The sequence below is a fragment of the Sorex fumeus genome, unplaced genomic scaffold (genome assembly GCF_029834395.1).
Source record: "Sorex fumeus unplaced genomic scaffold, SorFum_2.1 ptg000130l, whole genome shotgun sequence".
NCBI lineage: Eukaryota > Metazoa > Chordata > Mammalia > Eulipotyphla > Soricidae > Sorex > Sorex fumeus.
This window is the reverse complement of record NW_026606187.1, coordinates 4968288-4987892: the sequence shown is the minus strand read 5'-3', so window position 1 is coordinate 4987892 and position 19605 is coordinate 4968288. Positions and strand designations below refer to the sequence as shown.

Below are 19605 nucleotides of genomic sequence, written 5' to 3'. Positions count from 1 at the left end.
GATTACGCCTGGCAGGGATTGGGGGTCCCAACGGAAAGTTAATTTAGCTGAATCTATATGCTAAGTAACATTCTTGCCGTGAACAGTACGACCAAAACCCACTTGGCAATGACAGCATATGAACACTAGATGTCACTCTTCTCAAATTTGCTCTCCCGCACTCCCCAGCCAGACACTGAATGTCCAGGTGGGGTAGCACTGGTGGCCTGGCACTCAACTGCTGGTACCACAGGTCAAATATTGCTGGGAGTGGCTTGTGGGCATCCTGAGCACAGCTTGGTACCTCCCTCCGCAACAAAAACCCATAATGGGAAGGGCTGGGGTGCATGCTATGAGTTTCTCGGGGTCCCTGCATGGTCCCCTAAGCATGGCTGGGAATGACCCCAAGCACCAAGACAGGAGAAGCCCCGAGCACATCTGATTGTGGCACAAGCACACACACACACACACACACAACCCCAAATTCTTCATTTTGACCATCATTTCAAAGGTGTCATAGTCAATCTCTAGTGTAAATTAGATGGACAGTCAGAGATCAAGCTTTATCCCGATGACAAGAGTGTCTATGGCAGAGAGAATTCTAAGTTTTAGACCATCACATAGCATCTTGGGAAGATCTCTCAAGATTCGGCCCAACGCCTCTTCTGTCTATTCAAAGGCGGATTCAACTGTCCCACATCAAACCCTTGCTCTGATAGTACTTCCTAAAACTGAATTTTAGGGTCTTGATGACAGCAAATTTGAAAGGAAAAAATAAATACAGAGAAAGGAAATCTTAGAATTAAATTCATTAGACTTGAGGAATACCCTGGACAGAACATTGCATATGCCTGAGTATTTGAAGGTGTGGCCAATTGCTTATACAATTTTTATGACTTAGAGGAACCGAGAGATACTAAAGGAAGTAAGCCACTTGCCTTACATGTGGCTGACCCTGGTTCAATCACTAGCACCCCATGTGATTCCCATATGAAGCAAAAGGGATTCCTAAGCTCAGAGCCAGAAATAAGCCCTGAGCACTGCTGGGTGTGCCCACAAACAAAACCAAAACAAACACAAAACCCTTAGAGGTTTTTCAGTCACTTCTGAAGGCAGGGGGTTACAGGATGAACACGTAACTAATATTTTTCAGTCTGAGAAGTCTATGCAAATAAAGATCCCCACATTGACACATTCTGCACCCCCATATCCCACCCCCAACTGTGGTCTGTAACCCCTGCCTCTCAGTTAATTAACTTTACCAGTAAGTCTTGTGTCTGGTTAACATGTGTAACTAGCAGTCCATTGTCTGGATTTGGGCCACGTCCACCAGTCTCCTGGTTTAATGGCTGCTTCGGATTTCTGTCATTGTTTTCCTCGGTGCTATAAAACACAAAACAAGCAATTGGATGGATCGATACCTCCGCACAGAGAACAGACCAAGGCCACATCTCTCTCCTCTCCACCCACACCACCGATGGAGCCAGGCCACGTGCATGCAAGGCACATACTTGGTCACTGAGTCAAATCCCGTCCCTTAAAGGGAGTCCGGAAATGTAGCTCTGTGCATTAGCTGGGAAAGCTTCCTGAAGAGCGCTAAGAGAATGCAGGGTTCAAGTCCATGAGACATTTTAGTTAATGAGACATTGAAGTCCATGAGATACTTTATTTTTTATTTGCCTTGGGGGCCACACCCGGAAGTGTTCAGGGCTTGCTCCCGGCTCTGCACTCAAGAGATCACTCCTGGTGAACTTGAGGGACCATATGGGATGCCGGGGATGGAGCACGGGTCACCTGGGTAACAAGGCAAGCACGTGGCCCAGTACTATCAGTCCGGTACTTCTGATAACAGAAGTTAGATACCAGAAGCCCTCGGACATGAGACGGCCACGACCTTCTACCTCACTACAAGGCAGGCAGCTCCCCCTTCGTCCTCTGAGCAGAAGTGCTGATATCTTAGATAAAACAAAGCTGTTGCTTACCAGGGATTTTCCAGAAATGGGTCATCCTGAGCACAGGTGTCCTGGCTGGCTTGTGCAGCCATTTTGAAGACACTTATGGCTTATTTTCCTGGGGAGGACAGAGAAGGGTAAGGAAAAGGCAAGTATGGGTCAACGGCTTTGGAGGGTGTGTCCACGCGCAACACAACTTTTGCATTTAGTAAAAACTTACTGAGCACCAACGAGTCATCAAGCGTTGAGCCAGATGCTGAGGATATTTGGTGAGCAAGGGGACAAGGCTTTCTATTTATTAATTTTAGTTTTTGCTTTTTGGGTTGCATAGGGTTCCTCCTGGCTCCTGCACTCAGAAATTACTCCTAGCAGTGCTCAGGGGGACCCTATGGGATGCTGGGAATCGAACCCCAGTCAGCTGCGTGCAAGGCAAATGCCCTACCCTCTGTGCTATCACTCCAGCCCGGGACAAGGCTTTCTAGAGCTTCCATTGACAATTTGGCCTCAGTAATTCTTCACTTGGAGGGTGAGACTGTGCAGTATATTTATCAATATCTCTGTTCTCCCAAGTGCTTTATTTAGGGGGGAGGTGGGGAGTGGGCAGGGGAGTGAGGGGTGCGGAGGGCTTTGGTCAGGGCTGGCCACACTCAGGGATCACTTCTGGCAGTGCTTGGAGGACCAAATGGGGTGTCGGGGATCGACCCTGGGTCAGCTGCGTGCCAGGCAAGCACCCTACCCATGTACTCTCACTTCAGCCCTGCGTCCTGCCAAATTTGAAAAGCTCAATATGGCCTAAGACAGAACCTAATGTCTCTGAAGGTCATACCATCCCCAAATGAGAATCACTGAGCTAGACACTGCGTTATTTGGGGCGCTGTTTCTGGTTTTGGTTGCTCATGTGTTAATTCCTGTCTCTGTGCTCAGGAGTGATCCCTGGAGGTGCTCAGGGATGATCCATGCTGCTGAGGTTCTCAACCAGGACCATAGTCGCCGCGTCACAAGGAAGGTGGCCAGGGCTGTACCTCTTGGGCGCGCTCTCTGTCCCTGAACCCTGCCTTGTTTTGTCTTCTCAAAGTCCAGAGGAGGGAAACTAAGGCAGAACAGCTCACTGTGGCATTTACACACTGCGGGAGAGTGCCAGAAAGGAAGCAAAATACAAAGCAATAGAGAGGACTTGGGAAAGGGACCCACTTAGCACACATAAGATGATCAGCTACAGTGCCCTTTTGAGCTGAGGCCTTCAAAAGGATGGAGAGGAAGCAGCTTTGTTGAGAGAGAGGGAAAGCTGGGCTCGGCAGAGACAGCGAGTGAGGCAGGAGCTAGAGGACACCAGGGAGGGTGTTTGCCTTGCACATGGCTGACCCGGGTTTGATCCCCGGCATCCCATAAGGTACCCTGAACACCACCAGGAGTGATTCCTGAGTGCAGGGCCAGGAGCAACCCTTGAGCATTACCAGGTGTGGCCCACAAACCAAAAACTCAAAACCAAACAAAAATAAAAAAGAAAGACAGCAAGTGATCAAAAAAAAAAAAAAGTGGCACTTGGCAGCATGACTTCTTTTTTTTTTTTCTTTGCTTTTTGGGTCACACCCGGCGATGCACAGGGGTTATTCCTGGCTCATGCACTCAGGAATCACTCCTGGTGGTGCTCAGGGGACCATATGGGATGCTGGGAATCGAACCTGGGTCGGCCGATTGCAAGGAAAATGCCTTACCCGCTGTGCTATCGCTCCAGCCCCTCGGCAGCGTGACTTCTAAGAAACACTGTCTCAGGGCCAGAGCAATAGCACAGCGGGTAGAGTGGTTTGCCTTGCATGTGGCCAACCCGGGTTCGATCCCCAGCATCCCATATGGTTCCCGAGCACCGCCAGAAGTAATTCCCGAGTGCAGAGCCAGAAGTAACCCCTGAGCATCATCAGGTGTGACCCAAGAAAGTCTAAATCATAAATAAATAATTAAAGCCAGTGTCCCCCTCCCTTGGAGTGGAGAGGTCAGGAGACTGGCAGACAATACATGTTTGGGAGTGGGGAGATGGAAAGAGGACGAGAAATAGCCTTGGTTGGTCCTTGAATTTTTTTTTTCTTTTTGGGTCACACCCAGCGATGCACAGGGGTTACTCCTGGCTCTGCGCTCAGGAATTACCCCCGGCGGTGCTCAGGGGACCATATGGGATTCTGGGAATCGAATCCAGCTCAGCTGCATGCAAGGCAAGCATCCTACCCACTGTCCTATTGCTCGAGCCCGGTCCTTGAATTTCTAAATACTAATCCGAGCCTCGGGTGAGACCTGACTTCATGTTCTGCTCTTGGTGCAAGAGTCACACTTCCTGATAGTCCCCTGCCTAGGTTAGCTCTGTAACTTGTGGTCAAAAAACATTGCTGAGGGCTGGAGAGATAGCACAGCGAGTAGGGTGTTTGCCTTGCACGTGGCCTACCTGGGTTCGATTCCCAGCATCCCATATGGTCCCCTGAGCACTGCCAGGGGTAATTCCTGAGTGCAGAGCCAGGAGTAACCCCTGTGCATTGCCAGGTGTGACCCTCCCCCCAAAAAAAAGCAGAAAAAAAAAAACATTGCTGAGACACTGCAAGGGAGAAGGAGTTGCAGGGGCCAGAGATAATACAGAGTAACCTCTATACTTACAGCACATGGCCAGCCTGGCTCAATCTCCCATAACTGCATAGAGTCCCCCAAGCACCACCAGAGGTCAATCCTAAGCAGAGTTCCAGGACTAGCCCCGGAGTGCTCCCCCCCCCCCGCAAACCCCCACAAACAGAGCAAAGAAAGCAGTGGCAGATACATGAATTTTTTTTCCCGTCACACCCAGCGATGCTCAGGGGTTACTCCTGGCTCTGCACTCAGGAATTACTCCTGGTAGTGCTCAGGTGACCCATATGGGATGCTGGGAATCGAACCCGGGTCAGCTGCATGCAAGGCAAACAACCTACCCGCTGTGCTATTGCTCCAGCCCTGATACATGAACATTTTTTAGAAAACTGTTCAGTGGCTGCTTGGGCAATTTGCTTTTCTTTTTGGGATGTTGAATTTCTTATTCACAGGTTGTTTCGAGCTGTGGGTAACACCAAGATAATGTGGCAATGTATTTAACACACACACACACACACACACACACACACACACACACACACACACTTGTCTGAACTGGTTTTCCCTTAGGATCCTTCACTGGGAACCTTGAGGAGCATATTGGACTTTGGACTTTGCCTGCTGTGGAGCCAGACTGCTGTCCCGCTCATCTCTTCCTAGTGAACTCTGTGCTCAAGGGGCCTGCACAGCTGGCTTGGGGTGACTTGTGCAGGCAGAGGGAAGAAGCTGCTCAATGAGCACCAGATCTTGGGGAGAACAACCACTGCTCTGCTTGTTTCCACTGTGGCCTCGGGAGGACCAGGTGACACTGATGATGCACAAGAGTCTGGTGAGAACAAGGCCAGCGACAAGCAGCTCAGCACAAAGCATGTCCACCCCGCGTTGTTCATGAGGGTTTGGCACTTCCCTTGGCCCCAAGATCCTGGTCGAGAGGCCTTCAAGGACCCTCTCTCAATAGCTCTTCCCTGTTGAGGTTGGACAAAGCATCCCTGCATCCTTCCCCACATCTCAGCTCTGCTCTCCCTGCCTGAGCCCACCAGTGCTCAGTCCCATAGGGGCAGGATGTAGCTCAGCCATTGTAAAAGTGAAGTGTCAACAGTGATGAGTTGGGGTGGGAGATGGCACAGGGGTTACATGCAACAGACCCGGGTTTGATTCCCGGCATCTCACTGGGACCCCCGATGCCCTCTAGAAGTGAACCCTGAGTTCAGAGCCAGGAGTAAGCCCTGAGCACTGCCAGGTGTGGCCCCCAAATTAAAAAATAGAGAAATAAACAATGAAACAGTGCTAACAGCTGGAGCTAGGCATCTCTGAAATATTCATGGAAGAGAAAACCATTTCTGGGAGTTGTAATTTCTTCCCCTTTGCTTTTTCTGTTTGTTTGGTTTTGGTTTTTTTGATCACACCCAGTGATGCTCAGGGGTGGGCTCTGCACTCAGGAATTACTTCTTTAGCTGCTTGGGGAACTATATGGGATGTTGAGGACCAAACCGGGGTCGGCTGTGTGCAAGGCAAATGCCCTCCCTCCTATACTATGGATCTGGTTTCTCCCCTTTCCACTTAAAAACTTGTGGACCTCCTACGTGGGACTCAGGGAGCAGAGGCCGTTGCTGGGATTTTTGCCCATCCAGGGCAGCTGTTTAATGTGAGGCCCCAGGGCCATGAAGTGGGGTGTGCAACCCAGCATACTCAGGGCCTCCAGGTCTGCATCCTGTGATGCTCTGGGGACCACGGGGTACCAGGGACTGAGCTAGGACCTGCATGGCCCCTAACTCCTGAACCGTCTTCCCTGGCCTTAGATTGTTTAGATTGTTTTCTGGGCCATGCCTCATTGTGCTCAGGGCTTGCTCCTGGCTCTGCACGCAGGGATCCCTCCTGGCAGGCTCGGGAACTATGTGGGGTGCTGCATGCAAGGCAAGAGCCTTCCCCTCTGTCCTATCAGTCCCGAGGGTTGATGTGTTTAACTGCAAGCGAGTGTTGGCTTTGCTCCCTCCAATCTACCGACAGTCCTGCAAAATAAGGTTTCCACTTGGCAGCATCGTTCCCGTCACCGCCTGTTTACAACCGGGCCAAGGCTCCTGGGTACTGGGGATCGTGGATTCAGCCTCAGAGAGGTCCAGCATTCCCTCCTGAAGTTCTTCCTCCCTGGCTTCCCCATCTCACGCTGCATCCTTCCGCCCCTGCAGTAACCCTACTGCCACACACTGTTCACTGTCCACTGTGTTCATCGATGTACTCGAGAAGGCACCAGTAACGTCTCCACTGTGAGACTTATTACTGTTTTTGGCATATCAAATATGTCATGGGTAGCTTGATAGGCTTTGCCCTGCGGGCAGAATATTCTCAGTAGCTTGCCGGGCTCTCCAAAAGGGGCGGAGGAATCGAACCCGGGTCAGCCGCGTGCAGAGCAAACAGCCTACATGCTGTGCTATCGCTCGCCTACAGCCACATACTTTTTTTAAAAAAATCACTCTATATCATTAGTCAGACCTGCTAGAAATGCTTTTGTAGTTTGATCATTGTATGATTGTAACCCAAACATGAAAGCTTGTAACTTTCTCACGGTGATTCAATAAAATTAAAAATTAAAAAAAAATGGAAATATATTGGAAGTTAAGGAATGTAGAAAGATGGAAAATTACCAACATTTCTGATTTTGGGGAAAAATAAATTGCTAAAAGAAAAAAATGCTTTTGTCCTTAGTGGGACAAGGAAACCCAGGGAAGTTCTTCCTGACCCTCCTTGGCTGGACACAGTTTGCTAAGGAAACCATTTCCACCTCTCATTCTGGCGGTCTTCTGTCAGGAGGGGTTTCTCCCTAGTAACCCTATTCCTTGCCAAGTGTTGTACCTTGAGCACTTAGTATTGTGTCTAGCGCATAGGGAGGAGATGCTTAACCCTCTTGGCTCTCTGAATATTTCTCACTCAGCCCAGACCTTAGTGTCTTAAGGTGCCCACACCGGAATCTCTAACCACCTAGGTTCCCTGCCCTTCCCGGTCACCCTGATAACGCACACCCTCACCTGCAGGTCTCCATTCATTTCTCCACCTTTGGGAGAAGGCCCCTGGATATCCCGGGGACCTGCTTTTCCTGGGTCCTGATTCTAGCTCTTTCAGGCAACTTCATGAAGCTTGCAAACAGCAGGAAGTTGTTAGCTGGTCTCCAAGGTAACAGACCGCACCACCTCAGCTTGAGGCAGGGAGAGAGTTTTCCCTGCCTCACCCAGGGGAGGAAAAGACTGGTTTGCTGTTATCATCTCTCCCAGGTCACCTGCCCAGGGTCCCGGAAGGAGGGTTTGGAGCTTGTGTTGTGTTTTAGAACCACATCAGAGCACCAGAGAACTGTGGTCGAGACCTATAGAGCTTTAGGAAAAAATACACAAGGTGGCAACCTTCTTTTTCTCCTGATTCCCTGGGGCCCCCCAACACTCACTTCCGGGAGAGGCCAGGGATTCCCCACAGACACTGGAGGGACCAATCCAACAGCCAGTTTGGCAGCTCCTTAGCCCCAGAAGACAGCTACCACAGAGGTGCCCAGACCCAGCTGGCCCACAGAATCATCCAGGGCTGTCTGCAAAGCAAAGGTGTGTAAGTGCCCATCTGGAAGATTCCTACAGAACCGTGGGAACACTATTCTTCAACAATGGCTGGCGGTGATTGTGATGTAACTGGCCCACGCTGGAGACCTCTTTCCCCTCCTTCAATTCCCTCTTTGGTGGGTGTGAGGAGAGATGAATTGACGTTACCTGCGAACCAGGGTGCGGGAGGCTAAGGGATCTGTGTCTAGTTTTCCTTACCTAGGTCAGGTTTTCAAATCACTGTCTTCACTCTCAAAAGCGTTCCTATGTGGACACGCTCCCATGGGGCGGCCATCGGGTTGCAGAAGCTGATCGTCAAGGTAGCTCATAAAAGTGAGACACAGGGGGCTGGAGCGATAGCACAGCAGGTAGGGCGTTTGCCTCGCATGTGGCCAACCCGGGTTCGATTCCCAGCATCCCATATGTTCCCCTTAGCACCTCTAGGAGTAATGGAGTAATTCCTGAGTTCAGAGCCAGGAGTAACCCCTGTGCATTACCGGGTGTGACACTAAAAGCAAAAAAAAAAAAAAAAAAAAAAAAAAAAGGAAATAAAAAGAAAGAAAAGTAAGACGCTGGAGAAGTTTTGAGATGCCAGTTTTGAGACCTGGAGACTCCAGGGACAGTATTACCCTCATCACCTCGTTTGCTGCTGGGTGGATCTCGACATTTTACAGAAGTAAAACCCAACATCCGGGCTGGAGTGATAGCACAGTGGGTAGGACGTTTGCTTTGCATGCAGCCAATCCAGGTTCGATTCCCAGCACCCGGTATGGTCCCCCGAGCACTGCTAGGAGTAATTCCTGAGTGCATGAGCCAGGAGTAACCCCTGTGCATTGCCAAGTGTGACCCAAAAAGCAAAAAATAAATAAAAAAAGAAAACCAATATCCCCAGTCTTGGTTTCTGCTTTACCCATTAGTGCTCGACATACACGTTCTCTACCTTCGGGCGCCAGAAGGACGAAGCAGAGAGAGATTTTTTCAGGATGGAGAGGCAGGCAGAGGAAGGCTGTGGGAACCACCTGCCTTGACTTTCCTCAGATGGTCTGTGGAGTTCAGGCTTGGTTCCACGGAAAGGGTCGGAGTGTGGCAGGAATATCTCTTCCTCTTCCCTTAGCTTCTGGGTAGACTCAGGGCCAACCTGTTTCTGATCTTTGTCTAGGAGCGCTCATCTAGTCCTGTTGCTCAAAATATTTTTGCTCTAGTCTGAATATTTGTCTCGTCTCCCCCTCCCCCTTTTAATAATGTCATGAGTAGTGATGGGACCAGCAGGTGGGGCATTGGTTTAAGAACCTTGTTTAATCTTTTCATCAGAAAAAATATTGGATTCCATATCTCATTGACAATAAATATTATAGTGATGTGCCACAGTTAGTCTCTGTAGGGATTAGTTCCTGGGGATAGAGCCCTCCCTCTCATAAACGGGGCGACATCCTTACATGACACGGATAGGAGTTGGAGGGATAGTACGGTGGGTAGGGAGTTTGCCTTGCCCTGACCTGGGTTCAATCTCTGGCATCCCATATGGTCCCCCGAGCAACACCAGAAGTGATTCCTAAGTGCAGAGCCAGAAGTAACCCCTGAGCATCACCAGGTGTGACCCAAGAAAGTCTAAATCATAAATAAATAATAAAGGTCAGTGGGGATCAGCAGAGACAGCAAGTGAGGCAAGAGCAATAGGACAGCAGGCAGGGCATTTTCCTTGCATGCAGCTGACCCGGGTTCCATCCCTGACGGCCCATAGGGTCCCCTGAGCACCACCAGGAGTGATTCCTGAGTGCAGAGCCAGGAGTGAGCTCCGAATATCACCAGGTGTGACCCCAAAAGCCAAAAAAATAAATAAATAAAAAATAAAAAACCAAGACATGAATAGAGTCCGCAGTGTATAAGGGTCCCCACAGACATGGTGCTGAGGAACTAGATGACTCAGCACACTGGGAGATCAAAGATCCAAGAGGGAAATGGCATTGGTGTCCTTGGGCCAAGTCCACAAAAGCACCATACATAGGAGCACCCAGAAGCTTATACCATTCCTTGGTTTTCTGTTTTCTTTTCTTTTTTGGGGGGAGGGGGGAGTTGGGCCACACCCGGCAGTGCCCAGGGGTTACTGACTCTGTACTTGGGGGAATCACTTCTGGTGGGCTTGGGGGAACTTTATAGGATGTGGGAGATCCAGGCCGTTGTAAAGCTCCCTACCCACTGTACTCTCACTCTGGCCCCTCACTCTGGCTTTCAATGCAGTCTGCAGAAACGTGCAAGACCTTGTCTGCTGAAGAGGAGACCTGCCAAAGGTGCTCACACCCCTTAAGAAGGAGAATTGAAAACTCACGGGTCCTGTGCTAGGGGAATAGCCCCGTAGCACTGTCTTCCCGTTGTTCATCAATTTGCTCGAGCAGGCTCCAGTGACATCTCCGTTGTGAGACTTGTTAGTGTTTTTGGCTTATCGAACACACCAAGAGTACCTTGCCAGGCTCCGCCGTGTGGGCGGGATACTCTCAGTAGCTTGCCAGACTCTCTGAGAAGGTCGGAGGAATCAAACCCAGGTCGGCCACGTGCAAGGCAAACGCCCTACATGCTGTGCTATCGGGAATGCAGAAAGCAACTCCAGGGTGCCAGTGCTTCTGCAAAATTCTCCTATGGCCTTTTTCTTGTTTTTCTCTAAGTTTTGTGTCCCGAATCCCAGGAGACTGTCCGGGCGTCTGCATTGTCTCCGGGAGCTGGAGAGCTGGAGCATCGCTGCTACCGAGGACGAGTGGTCTCATGATAAACAGCCTGCCAGGCTGAGGGACAGGTGAAAAGGATCTGGCTGCTCACCCGGCTAAGGGAATGAATTGAGGCTAAAAAAGGCAAGTGAAAGGAAAAGGAATAAATAGTTTCTAGCCAAGTTTTAGTTTTTGCAGGAGGTGCAGGGGTGAGGGATGGTGGTGGGCCATACCCAGCTGTGCTCAGGGCTTACTCCTGGCTCTGTGCTCAGGGATCGCTCCTGACAGTACTCAGATTGCTCATATGTGATGCCAATGATTGAACCCAGGTCGGTTGCATGTAAGTCAAGCACCCTGACCCCTATGCTATTTCTCCGGCCCCAGGGTACCATTATTGTGTTTACTGAATTTTGATTAACCATTTTAGTCTGGGCCTCTGTATCGCAGCTTCTTTTTTATAAATAAACAACTATTAAATGCATCTTTTTGATAACTCTGTCCTAGTGATAGTCTGTCTGGTACACTATGGAGTCAGGGGTATACATTGGAAGGGAATTTAAAGCAGGGTCTTGTACACAGCACAAATTAATCAGACACGAAGGTGGTGGTTTTTTCATCTTCGGTCAGCTCTGATGCTGCTTCTAGGGAATAAGTTTTAGTAACGGAATACTTCCTCTGAAATTGCAACAAGAAAAAGCTGCAGCTGTTTTGCGACACTGAGTAAACACAACTTCAAGGGAGGGGGGGAGGTGATGGGTGATGAGTGATCTCATCCGAGCCGTTTCACAGCCTCCAAGAGAGAAGGTGGAATCTGGTGGGGGTGCTTATGTAGCCTGGCTACACCCTCAAAGGCCTCCCAGCACTGAGATATTTTTCATTCGTTCTGCTTTCGGGCCATACTCAAGAGTGCTCAGGGCTTCCTGCTGGCTCTGTGCTTGAGAATTATCCTGGCAGTGCTTGAATGGGGACCCAAGGGTGGGTGGGACTGAAGCCGGCTCAGCTGTGTGCAATGCATAACCTACCTGCTCTATTAACTTTCTGCTCCTAATTTTTTTTAATACTGTTACAATGAATATTGCTCTGCATCTTTGTGTACTGCATTTTATTTCTGTCAGCCAAAGATAAAGAAATTAGGTGTCTAAAACAATGGAATTTAAGAGATTGAAAAATACAGTTTTCTTCTGAGCTCACAGCAAGTTCATTTGGTGACAAAACCTGATTTGAATTGGCCTAAGGCTACACACGTCTGTCTTCTACTCAGTGCAACTATTTCAGAGTTTTGCATTGTGGAAGACTGTCTCGGTGGCCTAAAAAATAGCTTAAGAACCTTTATTAATCTTTTCATCAGAAAAAATTGCATTCCAAATCTCTTTGTCACTTAAAAAATATTATAGCGATGTGCTGTAGTTGGTCCTTTTAATCCTCATGAGATGGGTAGACAGCGGTGACTGATTTTTGTTTTTAGCGTCTAATCCATTTTCCTTTAAAAATTTGAGATAAAGGGGCTGGAGCGATAGCACAGCGGGTAGGGCGTCTGCCTTGCACGTGGCCGACCTGAGTTCGATTCCCAGCATCCCATATGGTCCCCTGAGCACCACCAGGGGTGATTCCTGAGTGCAGAGCCAGGAGTACAGGAGTAACCCCTGTGCATTGCCGGGTGTGACCAAAAAAAAAATTGAGATAAAGGCTGTAGGGATAGTACAGCGGGTAGGGTGCTCGCCTTGCACACAGTCAACACAGCACAGGGTCCCCTGGGGAACTCCTGGAGTAATTCCTGAGTGCAGAGCCAGGAGGAACCCTTAAAGACTACCAGGTGTGGCCTCCTAAACCAAAAAATAAATAAATAAAATTAAAATTTGAAATAAAGAGTCAGAGAGGAGGAAAAGTCACTTGATCACTTTACATCCTGTTAATCATCGATTTGCTCGAACGGGTGCCAGTAATGTCTCCACTCGTCCTTGTCGCGTGCTAGTGTAGCCCAATGGCGTCTGCTCGTTCTAGGAACACAAAGAGCCTCAAACTGATCATTCGGTCTTGATGAAGAAGTCTGACCATCTCGTAGGTGGGTGGCCATGCGTCCTTTTGACGTCCCGTGGAATCCAGTTAGTAATGGCTCTAGTCCAGCGGTCATCTCCAAATCTCATTACATGTCCAGCTCATCTGATTTTCGATGCCTTGGTAAACGAGACAGCATCCCTGATTCTTGATTGTTGACGGAGGTCGGAACTCCGGATTCTTTCTCTCACTTGAGTGAAGCATGATACTCCAAGTATAGCCCTTTTGATTCCTCTTTGGGAGACCCGGATAGTGTTCTCATCCTGTTTTCGTAGGGCCCAGGTCTCTGAGGTGTATGTTAATGCAGGAAGAACACTGGAATCGAAGAGATGTGCCCGGAGTTGGAGGTTCTTTGTCTTCTTAGCTATTTCTTCGACACTCTTGAAGGCATTCCAAGCCACTCTCTTCCTCCTGTGCAACTCAGGTGCCAGGTCATTCGTTATGTTGACTTCTCGACCTAGGTACACATAACTGTTGCATTCGGAGATATTCGTTCCATTGAGAGTGAATGGAATGTCAGGAATAAGACCGTTTGTCATAAACATAGTCTTTGTGAGATTCAGCTGTAGTCCGACCTTTCCACACTCATGGTCGAAGTTGGCCAGCAATTGTGCCGCTTGGCTAATGTTTGGTGTTATTAGAACAATGTCATCATACTTTGACAACCTGGCAGGCTATCGAGTGTAGCCTGCCCACGCGGCAGAGTCTGGCAAACTCCCGGTGGCATACACAATATGCCAAATACCAGTAACAATGATGGGTCTCATTCTCCTAACCCTGAAAGAGCCTTGAATGTGGCACTTTTTATAATCTCAGGGCTAGGACGAAGGAGACGTTACTGGTACCTGCTCGAGGCAATCGACGAACAACAGGATGATCGTGATCATGATCGTCATCAGCGAAGCGGAGGTGGTGTAGATGCCAACCACCTATCTTCACTACCATTCCTTCCCATTCCAGTCGTCGCATGATGTTCTCGAGGGTGGCACTGAAGAGTTTCAGTGAAATGGTATCACCCTGCTGAACCCCTCTCTTGACAGGGATGATCACTTCTTTGTAGAATGGTGAGATCTTGGTAGTGAATCTGTAATACAGCTCATGGAGGATCCTGATGTATTGAGTTTGAATGCTCTGATTGGCTAGGGCTCCAATGACCGCTTCTCAACAGAATCAAATGCCTTCTTTATATCAATGAATGTTAGACAGAGCGGCATCTTGAACTCCCGAGAAACCTCAATGATCTTGGTTATTGTGTGGATATGGTCGATCTTGCTGAATCCTTTTCGGAACCCGGTTTGCTCGCATGGTTGTCCTTCATCTAATGTTCTGCCAATCCTATTCAGGATGACTCAAGTGAACAGTTTGTAGACGACAGACAACAGGCAGATCGGGCGATAGTTGCCAATGTCGTGGATGTCTCCCTTCTTGTATAGTAGTACAGTCCTGCTGGTTTTCCATTGGGACGGAAACTTGCATTCAGACAGGTAGCGCATGAAGAGCCAAGCCAGTGTATTGATGAGTACTGACGGCAGGTTCTTCAGGTGTTCGGGTCTGACCTTGTCTAGGCTGGGTGCTGTTCGCTTCTTTACCGATGAAATGGCGTGTCAGATTTCGGAAGGGAGAACATTGGGAATGACGTATCTATTCTGCAGAATTTGGTATGTGGGCAGGTGGATGTGGCTATCAAAGAGATCTGAGTACAAGTCATGAATAATCTTCTCCATTGCCCTTCTGGAAGATGTGATAGATCCATCAGGACGTTGGAGGGCAGTCATCTTGGTCTTGTAGTTGGCGAAGGACAGGCGGGCATTGCGAATGCTTTTCCCAGCTTCTGCCAGCACTGCTGCTCTTCTCTCTTTGAGGTCTTCCTTGATTGCTTCTCTGCACTGCTCTGAAAGCTAGGACGTTCACTTGCAGTTGCCTGAGGCTTGTGTCAAGTCTCATTGGCGAATGAGCTCAAGAGTTTTCGAAGACAGGCGTCTTTTTGTGGCTATCTCTCTCTCAGCGTTCCTCACACAATCATGGAGGTGCTGAACCAGTCGATGGTATTCTTCGTCATTGTTGTCAACAATGGCATCTTCCCATGTTGCCGCAAAAAGGAAGAAAAGTACTGGAGAGAAAGTGCTCACTTTGCCTGTGGCTGATCCAAGTTCAAATTCCAGCACTGTGTATAGTCACCTGAACACTAAAAGTGATCCCTAAGCAGCTAAAGATACAGAAATTAGGTGTCTAAAGCAAGGGAATTTTAGAGATTAAAAACATACTTTTTGGGGGGCTGGAGCAATAGCACAGCAGGTAGGGTGTTTGCCTTGCACACAACCGAGCTAGGTTTGATTCCCAGCATCCCATATGGTCCCCCGAGCACCACCAGGTTAATTCCTGAGTGCATGAACCAGGAGTAACTCCTGTGTATCACCGGGTGTGACCCAAGAAGCAAAAAAACAAAAAACAAAAACAACAAAAAAACCATACTTTATTTTTTCATTTTGGGTCACACCCGGCGATGCACAGGGATTACTCCTGGCTCATGCACTCAGAAATCACTCCTGGCAGTGCTTGGGGGACCATATGGGATGCTGGGAATCAAACCCGGGTTGGCTGCGTGCAAGGCAAACACCCTACCCTCTGTGCTATCACTCCAGCCCCAAAAACATTCATTTTTTTTTCTGAGCTCACAGAAAGTTCATTTGGTGATAAAACCTGAGCACCACTGGGAGTGACCCCAAAACAACCTCCAAAAAAGTCATGAAACATTAGTATCAGATGTACAACACAACACTTCTTACTTGTGAACGGATCACCATCATGTCATTAATGAATTGGGGTTGCAAACCGTAACACAACTGCATTCTTCATTTATTGTTCTTTGTAGTTTGTTTTGTATTCTTTGGTGGAGTTGGAGGTCATATCCAGGGTTGCTCAGGGCATACTCCTGGCTCTGCATTCAGGGATCACTCCTGGAGGGACCTAGGGAACCCTATGGGGTGCTGGGATGGAACCCGGGTCAGCCACATGTAAGGGAAGCGCCCTCCCCACTGTACTGTCATGTACTGTCGTTCTGGCCCCTGCATCCTTTATTCTGGAGCAGTTGTTATCTTCGCAGTGGTGAGTGTAGACAAGAGGACAAAGGACCTGGTGCGTGGGGGGGGGGGGGGGGGGTAGGAATCCTCCCTAATGTATGAGCCATGATTCTCCACATAACTCTGGGGCATCCCCAATCACCAAGAGACTTCTGGCTAGCGAAGTAGAAGGAATCTAGCCATGACTTGACTTTTCTAATCACCCCCATGTCTTCCCTTCCCAGTCACCGTTGCCAGTCACTGTTGCTGTTGCTGATGACCAGGGCTGCACATGCCTGACAGTGGTGCATGCTGGGAGTTGGCAGTGCTCGCTCAGGAATGACTGCAGAGCTTCTGCTGCTGCTGGCCAGGGGTCCTACCCCTCTGCGGTGCTTACACACAGCTGCCGTGTGGCCAGAAATCGATTACAGGGCTGGGGATCACAGAAAGCAGAGCTGCCAGGATCAAGTTTTGTGTATGTGGGACTTTTTTTGTTGTTGTTGTTCTGCTTTTTGGGTCACACCCGGCAATGCACAGGGGTTACTCCTGGCTCATGTACTCAGGAATTACTCCTGGTGGTGTTCAGGGGACCCTATGGGATGCTGGGAATTGAACCTGGGTTGGCCGTGTGCAAGGCAAATGCCCTCCCCGCTGTGCTATCGCTCCAGCCCCTGTATGTGGTACTTTTGTGTATGGGGGATTTGAACCTGTTATCAAATGCTTGTAAGGCCGGCATGATCGGTTCCTGTGTTAGTCCTCTGGGCCCTGCTACAATGGGAGGAGGGGATAGCCAGTTCGAGAAAAATTCCCTGGTTCCCAGTGAAATCAGTGGGCACCACCATTTAGTTTACTACTAGTAGTACTATGAAAGTCCATCACAGTGACCGGAGAAAGCGTGATGCGAGAGAAGACTGACAGAAGATAAAACACAAACAACAGAATAAGTTACTGATTTTTCCCTTACAACAAAATATACTCACAAGTTGTTCCTCAAGTCGTGACGACCTTTCATGGCGGCCTGTATTTCACATCCAGAAGTAAACCATAGCTTTAGCTGTTTGTGTCTGAGCCAAGGAATCGTGCAACTGGGACAAGCTATTTTTATTTCCGTTTGACTAGCCAAACTGGTGGTGTGGAACAGAGAAGTCGTCCTAGATTTGAAGTCAAAGAACTAAGGTTTGAAACCCAGAGTCATCAGTTCCTAAATGAGCGAACCAAGGCCAAATTGCTCGCTCTTTAGTACCTTTATTTTTCTAGTCTGTGAAATATTCCACTTCACAGGAGGTAATTAAACTAACATATGGAAAATGCAGAACACAAATTTACTGTTTTCTGCTCTAACCCCCTTGTCTTGATATCTATTTCTAACCATTATACATTTTTTAAAAATGTATTTCTAACTAAGCAAGCATGCTTTAGTTAGAATGTAGGTTATAATGTTGGGAAAGTTTGTTACCTAAGGTCCATGTTTACAGCACTACTTGTAATAGCAAAAATATCTGAAAAACAACCCAAGCAGGGGCTGGAGCAATAGTTCAAGGAGTGTGGCATTTGCCTTGCATGCGGCAGACCTGGGTTGGATCTCTGAAATCCCACATGGTCCCCCATACACTGCCAGGAGTAACACCTGAGTATCACAGTGTGTGATCCCCCGACCCCCAAAAAGGAAAGTCTCAAAAAACAACCTAAACACACACAATAGAGGAAAACACACACACACACACACACACACACACACACACACACACACACACACACCAATACCAAGCTGGGGCCCAAATATTAAGCCAAGAACACAACTAAGCCAAGCTGTGCTCAAGGCTTACTCCTGGTTCTGTGCTAAGGGATCACTCCTGGTGGGGTTTGGCACACCATATGTGATATGGGGGGATCCAACCCGGGTCAGCCACCTGTGTCCTGTACTAACTCTGATTCTATACAATATTTTAAAATATAGTACTTAGATATGCCTAGACTGCGTTTACACACACTCTGCATCCATTTTATTAATATCAGGATAGGCTGGCTGGCAAGAGAGCTTACAGGGCTGAAGCACATTCTTTGCATATTGAGGCCCTGAATTCAATCCTGGACCTCAGCGTGGAATCAGCACGCCTGCACCCAGTGAATATTGCTGTTCTTCAACTGCATTTGCATTTTGCCACAGAGGAGAAAGCAATAGAATAACTTACTATTTTTGATCGAAGAAACTTGAAGTGGCTTAGTCAGCTAAACGGGATATCTGAAAAAACAATGAAGAGTACCAGCCTCATTTATTTTACTGACTTTCCCTGACAGAATATAAATGGAGACTAATTTAATAGTGACCAAATACATTGGTAAAATTGAACAAAATGCCATAGAAATCACTTGTTGGGAATAACGGCATCTGAAATAAGACCTAATCCTTGGCTTATTTTTAGCAGATAATTGAAACTATCATGGAAAAACCATATTTTTGAAAACACAGCAAATGTATGGCTTCAACATAAGAAACCCACAAGCTTGAAAAAGCCAGAATTCCCTCAGGATCAACAGGATGCTTTTTCTATCCTGTCTTTAAATATCAGGGCAAGATGAATTCCACATAAAAAAATCTTCAGTCTAGAGAGAAATATTTGTATAAGAACATGCTTATGATTATTATTATTGTTCTTATTATTTTGGTTTTGGGGCCATACCTGGCAATGTTCACGGCTTACTTCTGGCTCTGCACTCAGGAATCACTTCTAGCAGTGCTCAGGGGACCATACTGGATGCTGGGGATTGAACCTGGGTCGGCCACATGCAAGGCAAGCTCTCTACCCACTGTACTATCACTCCAGTCCCAATTCAATCTTACCAATAAGATAACCACATTTAGGGGCTGGAGTAGATAGCATAGTGGGTACGGTGTTTGTCTTGCATGCAACCAACCCGGGTTCGATTCCCAGCATCCCATATGGTCCCCTGAGCACTGCTAGGAGTGATTCCTGAGTACATGAGCCAGGAACAACCTCTGTGCATCGCCAGATGTGACCCAAAAAGCAATAAAAAATAAAATAAAATAAAAATAAATGAAAAAATAACCACATTTACTTCTAGGCAATACTTTGCTTTCAGGAAAAGTTTCCTTAACACAATCCCAGCAGATAGATGATCAGGTCTTCCAAACCTTCAGGAAGCACAATTTCACTATTCTTTAGAACCTGGGGCCCCAATTTATTTACGATCACTGTCACTGTCCTCCCATTGTTCATTGATTTGCTCAATTATTTACGATAATCCTGGTATACGCCACTATTCTGAATCTCTCAGGAATGCTCCTTGTATTCAAGACTTTCTAGTTACAGAGGAAAGTGCAAGTAAGAGCAGCAGAAACATCTGAGTGCTTACTCCATGCTTGAAGCCTTTACTTAAACTGACTGCAACCTTAGAAGGTAAGTACTGTTAACCTCATTGGAGAGTCTTGGTTAAGGCTTATAAAGATTAAGTGATTTAGAGATCACAAAGGATTGTGGAACTGAGACCGGAATCCAGTAGTCCACTCACCTGTAGTAAGGTGTTACACAAGCATAAGCAAGAAAGCAACACAAAGGAGGTTTTTAGGGGAAACTTCAAGGGGGTAGTAGAGACTCAAAAAAAGAGAAAAAAAGACAAAGTAGGTATAGGGAAAGAATAGGTTACTCAGTAGAACATG

General features: G+C 47.9%; 2 protein-coding genes across 2 annotated transcripts in view; both read right to left on the bottom strand.

Moving 5' to 3' along the window:
- The window catches only part of VWA3A (von Willebrand factor A domain containing 3A), a 58453-nt gene extending 50877 nt beyond the window's left edge, over positions 1-7576 (bottom strand). Inside the window, exon 1 of the mRNA XM_056138808.1 lies at positions 7559-7576. Coding sequence (XP_055994783.1) covers positions 7559-7576 — 18 coding nt within the window. The remainder of the gene's footprint in view (positions 1-7558) is intronic.
- POLR3E (RNA polymerase III subunit E) overlaps positions 1-19605 on the bottom strand; it is a 282521-nt gene that overhangs the window by 170891 nt on the left and 92025 nt on the right. The gene's annotated exons all lie outside the window — the stretch shown is intronic.